The sequence below is a fragment of the Cebus imitator genome, unplaced genomic scaffold (genome assembly GCF_001604975.1).
Source record: "Cebus imitator isolate Cc_AM_T3 unplaced genomic scaffold, Cebus_imitator-1.0 Scaffold575, whole genome shotgun sequence".
Taxonomy (NCBI): domain Eukaryota; kingdom Metazoa; phylum Chordata; class Mammalia; order Primates; family Cebidae; genus Cebus; species Cebus imitator.
This window is the reverse complement of record NW_016107890.1, coordinates 377,483-384,248: the sequence shown is the minus strand read 5'-3', so window position 1 is coordinate 384,248 and position 6,766 is coordinate 377,483. Positions and strand designations below refer to the sequence as shown.

The following is a 6,766-nucleotide window of genomic DNA, read 5'->3' as shown; positions in this document are numbered from 1 at the left end:
TTTTTTTGTAGAAACAGGATCTAGAAAATCTGTTCTATTCAGGATCTGTTCTTTTCTTTTCCTCCACTTATCCCCATTATAGAAATGAGAGAAGACTACCTCCATGAGTTGATGATTGTTTAGATTACCTAGGATGTATATTTTCACATAGAAATCAGCCAGGTTTACTGCTGCTTGCTCATTAGCCCAGTTTTTTATAAAATTTACATGTCTTTTTATACATTTACATATTATATATTTATATATTTTCTTTAAAATTGTAATATTCAAGGGGAGATTCATTTTTACCAATCTTCCACAGTCAAACAGTAGAAAGGGTATAGCTTTCTATTTCTATGTCTTTTTTAATGTATTAAGTATTCCTTTTTTACAGCTTGCTAGAGAAGTTTTGGATATTGCTGCTGGCATGATTAAACCAGGTGTAACTACTGAAGAAATAGATCACGCTGTACACTTAGTAAGAACTTTACTTTTTTACTTTGAGAAATTTTGTTACGTTACTAGTTGCTTTGAACTTAAACATTAAGTAGACTTCAGTTCTGAGTATCTAAAGTAACTTGGGTAAGCTCATTTGGAAGCAAATTTTTGCTTTCTTTCAAATACGGAAAACATTCATGATCAGTTTTCCTGTTCTTAAGAATCTATGATATTAAGGTTGGAGGTAAGGTTGAAAAATCTTGTTTCTGAAACAAGATATTTATAATAAGCATTTCAGTTGAGCTTTTTATGAAATAATTGATTTTTATCTGCTTTAAATAAATCCTGCTACTACAGACATCAAATATTCTGAAATAAAAACAGAATAACATTTCTGATGCTAGATTAGTTAAATGTTTCCTTTTAAATCTATAGTATCAAGGCAATGAACAGTCCAGATAAATATCTGTAGTAAGTATAGGGATTTTTTTTAAAAAAATGAAGATTTTCCATCAAAGAGAGAATTTAAGACTTTAGTAGATGAGTGCACACCTTATATGAATAAATCAAAAAAGATGAGTGATAATTAATATAACATGGAAAACAGATCAAAATGTGTTCTTGTAAACGAATGCAAATTATAAAGACCTAGTAAATTCGTAAGTATTTTAAAGATGTTTATATCCATTGATTTGTGGAATGATGAAACTGGCTCTCTCTTCTGCTTGGTGATGTTATTGTAAATTGGAACAACCCTTTTGAAAGTATTTGACGATGTGTATTGAGTTATGAAAATGTTTATAAATTTTTTTTTCAGAATCTTACTAATCCTGACTTTTGGGTATTGTTTCATGTGTTAGTATAAGATGTACAGTATGCAGTAATAGCATTTTGAGTATGTTCTGTAGGCCAGGTGTACAGGTGCTTCTTTTACATTAACTCATTTAATCTCAACAACAACCTCTTGAGGGTAGGTAATATTGTAATCTCCATTTTATAGGTAAGGAAACTGAGGAGTAGAGAGGTTAATTAATTAAATTGTCCATGGTTACACAACTTGTAAGTGATGGAATTGGCATTTTCAATCTAGAAAGTCTAATTCTATATACTCTAAACTATATAATGCTATGAGAAGTAGAGAAGTATATTCGTAAATGGTGGAAAAGCCACAAAGGTTGTAAGATTTTTTTTTTGCTAGTTGAGGAAACTTCATATTAATTTAGATTTCCAGTAAGAGTGGAATTGCTAGTAAAATCTTGGTATATTCTACATATTCTACAAATAGTATATTGTGCAACCATTAAAAATATTAGCCTGAAGACTCTGGAGCGGGATGGACAGAGAAATTACGTATGCTGTGATTACCACTGTGTAAAAGCATCCAGTAAAGTAAGACTTGTTATGAAAAAGCAGATCATGTTTTTCTCTAAAAGTTCGTTTGTTGTTCCATTGAATGTGGTTATTAAAATGTCTGGAAGTACTTGACCATTTCTTTTTTCTTTTTTTTTTTTTTTTTTTTGAGATGGAGTCTCTGTCACCTAGTCTCGAGTGCAGTGGTGCTATCTCGGCTCACCCCAACTTTCGCCACCCAGATTCAAGTGATTTTCTTGCCTCAGCCTCCTGAGTAGCCAGGATTACAGGCGCACACCACCATACCCGGCTAATTTTTGTATTTTTAGTAGAGACGGGGGTTTCACCATGTTGGTCAGGCTGGTCTCGGACTCCTGACCTTGTGATCTGCCCGCCTCTGCCTCCCAAAGTTCTGGGATTACAGGTGTGAGTCAATGCGCCTGACCACTATTTCTTAATTATACTAGTAGTTATTTTGGGGGCATAGGGATATAGGTTTGTTTCAAGATAAGAATTATAATTACATCAAAAATGCTTGTTAATATTGACTTTAAATATTATATTTTTACTTTAACATATTTTTCATAAGGACTAGTTAATTCTAGAGTAATTCTAAAGTAAAATCTTCATATGTGGTAGTATTTATGTATACTTGTAATAGCAGATTGAGTATCCCTTATCTGAAATGCTTTGGACAAAAAGTGTTTTGCATTTTGGATTTTTTTTTTTTTTTTTTTTTTTTTTTTTTTTTTTNTTTTTTTTTTTTTTTTTTTTTTTTTTTTTTTTTTTTTTTTTTGGATTTTGGGATATTTGTATTATACATAACTGATTAAGCATCCCTAATTCCAAAATTTGAAATTCTGAATACTCCAATGGGCTTTCCTTTGAGTGTCCTGTTGGTGTTCAAAAAGTTTCAGATTTTGGAGGATTTCAGATATTTGGATTAGGAATACTTGTATGTAATTTTACTTTTCCTTTGTGCAGTTACCAGTAAACTGGTTTGTATATGTGTATCTGACTGGCACAAACCCTGTTGTATATTGTTTAAGATAATATTCACTATTGTTCCTAAAATAAAATTTTAAGGTCTTTATAGTGGCATGTGTACAACTTTTTTCACATTTTTCAAATTTTAAAATCTGATTCATTTCATACAGAGTTTTTTCTTTTGTATATCCCAATTTATTTTTTATGTGTTTATTATAGGCATGTATTGCAAGAAATTGCTACCCTTCTCCCTTGAATTATTATAATTTCCCAAAGTCTTGTTGTACCTCAGTGAATGAAGTCATTTGCCATGGAATACCAGACAGACGGCCCTTACAAGAAGGTGACATTGTTAATGGTAAGAAAAATATGTTACTTTCATTACTGTGGGCAAAGAAACAACAAAGCTTGGGGAATCTGACGGTGACTTATGTTTTCTTGACTTGCTTCCTGAACTTAGACATTTTCCTGTTTAAAATTCAGTATCACTCTAACTCTTAAATCTATGGAAAGCTTTCTTATGGTTTTGTGCATGTTGCTTTTAAAATACTTCTGGTGTGATGTGTTTGGTGCAGTGTGTATTTCTTTAATCCTTATCTCATATGTGATTGGTAGGTAAGTCAAAGATGTCAGTGAAATGTGGAAGTGATGTGGAGTCTAGTTGTTTTCCACTAGAAGTTCACTTCTCTTCTTTGAAGAGACCAGGGCAGGCTTTGTTATAGATAAAGGAAAACCGTTAGTAATATATGAAGACCTAAAGAGAAAGCTGAAAATCTTGCAGAAGTGCCTTACTTGAGTGAAAGTAGCTTTAAAGGCCCCCTATATTAAGCTACCTTGGGAAGCTACAAGTATAGAGAGTAGAGGAAGTAGCTTAAAAGACATTAACGAAGACTTTTCTGATGATATTTGTTTTTGTTTTGTGTTTTATTTTTTTTGGAGACAGGGTCTCACTGTCACCCAGGCTGGAGTACAGTGGTGCCATCATGGCTCACTGCAGCCTTGACTTCCCTTGCTCAGGTGATCCACCCACCTCAGAAGTAGCTGAGACTACAGGCTTTTGCTACCATTCCCAGCTCATTTTTTGTATTTTTTGTAGAGATGGGGTTTTGCCATGTTGCCCAGGCTGGTCTCAAACTCCTGAACTCAAGCAATCTGCCCACTTTGGTCTCCCAGATTCTTGGGATTCTAGGCATGAGCCACTACGTCAGGCCTAGATGGTATTTGAATATTGATGAAATTACACTCTTTGTTAATAAGATAACTTAAAGGACCTACGTATCAAATGAGGTAGCATGAGCCCAAGTGTTAGAGGCTGCAGATAATTGATTGTGATGCTAGCTGTGAACGATAGCTGAAATTTAACTGTGACACTGTTTTTATTAGAATTGCTACTGCTTCAGTTAGGCTATCTGTTCATGAAGTTCCATAGGTTTTGAGGCCAACCCTATTTTTTATATAAACCCTGTTATTTTTATTATCTGCAGAATGTATAAGGTTTTTCAGGAATGTATGTGTTGCACTAGAACCAAAATATCTGTATTGTGATGTTACAGGTTGATTGAAATATATGGTTTAAAAATACTCAGTGTGCTCCCTAGGTAGATTATAATGGTACAATAGTAATCTGTATTCTTAAACATGGGGCCAAAGAGAAGGATGAATACCCACAAATAAGTGAAAAGCAAATGAGTTTTTAAAAAGCAGGTGTAGAACTGTGTAAATTTCTATTTTTCTTTAGCAGGAGTAGGGAACTTGTAGAAGATAAATGAAAATGGTATTTTGTATTTAATGTTATAATGTAGCAAAGTCTTCAATTTAATGTTAACTCTGGTAATTTATCTTGCATGATTGTATCCCACATACATTTTTCTGTGATTATAAAAACCCCCATCTGTTTCATGTTCCATGGGCCATATTCCCGCTCTGCACAGTGTGTTCAGTTACATCACACTCAGGGAGCTTCTGTTGGACGACAACTATCCATTGATGTCTAACTTGAGAATACGGAAGTTATCTGTTTCATTAAACTGCTAGATGCTGTCATGTTGGACAAACACTTGAATTTTGAAATGAAAATATAAGGTCTTTATATTTGCACATTCTCTTGCAGTGGACATCACTCTATATCGCAATGGTTATCATGGGGACCTGAATGAGACATTTTTTGTTGGAGATGTGGATGATGGAGCACGGAAACTTGTTCAGACCACGTATGAGTGCCTGATGCAAGCCATCGACTCAGGTCAGCCTCAGCGTTGGGCACCTGTTGGCAGTCCTATGTGTTGATGGGCCAGGAATGACTAGGTGCTGCAGCTCTGTGCATTCCTTGTACCTTCCAGGTTTGCCCCCATTCAACTTGAGGTAGTTTTGGCCATTAGCAGTAATGGATGAAAGGGTGATTTGGGAATCCTTTGGTGGTGGTAGACCAGATGAATAGTTAGTACTTTTTGTTTCTTCTGTGATTTATCTTCCTTTTCTTTGCCTGATAAATGAGGAGGACTGTGAAGATGGTTTTTTAGTGCAACTTTTACTCTATTTTTAAAATTCAACTACATAAATATTATGTTTTCCTTATAAAAAATTAAAACTGAAGATTGTGAGTGAAAAATGTGATTCTACTTTATACTTGCCTCCCCTCTTTAATATTTCTCTGTTTTCTCTAGAGACATCCACTGTACCATTTAGGTTTTTTCTCTCTCCTTTGAATTAATGCACACATGTATGTGTATGTATTAATTAGGTTAAATGGAATCATAATATTTGTAATGTGTAACTGGCCTGTTTTTTCAACTGATCTTCTCAAGTTAGCATATTACCTACAGACATAGATTTATCTCATTCTTTTAATGGCTGTGTATTATATTCTGTAGTATTAAAATGTCTATAACTATTCTGTTGGATTTTGGTGATTTCCAGATTTCTTGCTATTGTACCAATGGGTTGGGGTGTATTTCTGGAGGATTTTCTCAGGCTATCTTTGTACATATAAACAACTTATCCAGGCTTTTTTGTTTAATCAGTATCTTATGGGGATAAGAGAAGGAAAGGGGCTGGGCGAGGTGGCTCACGCCTGTAATTCCAGCACTTTGGGAGGCCGAAGCAGGTGGATCACCTGTGGTCAGGAGTTCGAGACCAGCCTGGCCCACATGGTTAAACTGTCTCTATGAAAAATACAAAAATTAGCTGGGCGTGGTGGTGTGCGCCTGTAATCCTAGCTACTTTGGAGGCTGAGGCAGGAGTGTTGCTTGAACCCAGGAAGTGGATCACGCCACTGCACTCCAGCTTGGATGACAGAGTGGACTCCATCTCAGAAAAAAAAAAAAGAAGAAAAGGAAAGCTTTTAACAGCATCTTGTTGGAGTTGTTAACAAACTGTTAATAAATGGGCAAACAGCTTTCTAGTTAATCCTTATCATTTGAACTTTATTATCCAGTGTACTATCTACAACCCTCCCCAATTCCCCCAAATCTTGATGTCATCAACAGAACAGCGAATAGGACTGAGTTCTTAGACAAATACACAGTTATCTCTAATAACATTGATCCAGTTTTTAAAAATTGTTTTTATTGCATTCTTTAATGTGTATGGGAGATGAAATTTTTACTCAAGTTGGAGGAATGGAAATGAAGGAATATATTTTTATGTATCAATAGGTGAAAAATTTAAAACTTATTCACTGTTGATTATTTTAATTAATTAATTAATTTACTTTTTTAAATCGGAGTCTCCCTCTGTCAGGCTCTCACCGGGCTGGAGTGCAGTGATGCAATCTCAGCTCACTGCAACCTCCACCTCCCGGGTTCAAGTGATTCTCCTGCCTCAGCCTCCCAAGTAGCTGGCTCTCCAGGCACGCCCCACCATGCCCAACTAATTTTTGTATTTTTAGTAAAGACGTGTTTCACCATGTTCACCAGGATGGTCTTGATCTGTTGACCTTGTGATCTGCCTGCCGTGGCTCCCAAAGTGCTGGGATTACAGGCGTGAGCCACCATCCCTGCCCAGATTGTTGATT

At 35.3% G+C, this 6,766-nt stretch overlaps 1 protein-coding gene across 3 annotated transcripts in view; it reads left to right on the top strand.

The window, feature by feature from the left end:
- Positions 1 to 6,766, top strand: part of METAP1 (methionyl aminopeptidase 1) — a 53,075-nt gene that overhangs the window by 28,710 nt on the left and 17,599 nt on the right. For all 3 annotated transcript variants that reach the window (XM_017516191.2, XM_017516190.2, XM_017516192.2), the window contains exons 6-8: positions 374 to 457; positions 2,974 to 3,112; positions 4,865 to 4,996. In XM_017516191.2, the coding sequence (XP_017371680.1) occupies positions 374 to 457; positions 2,974 to 3,112; positions 4,865 to 4,996 (355 nt within the window). The remainder of the gene's footprint in view (positions 1 to 373; positions 458 to 2,973; positions 3,113 to 4,864; positions 4,997 to 6,766) is intronic.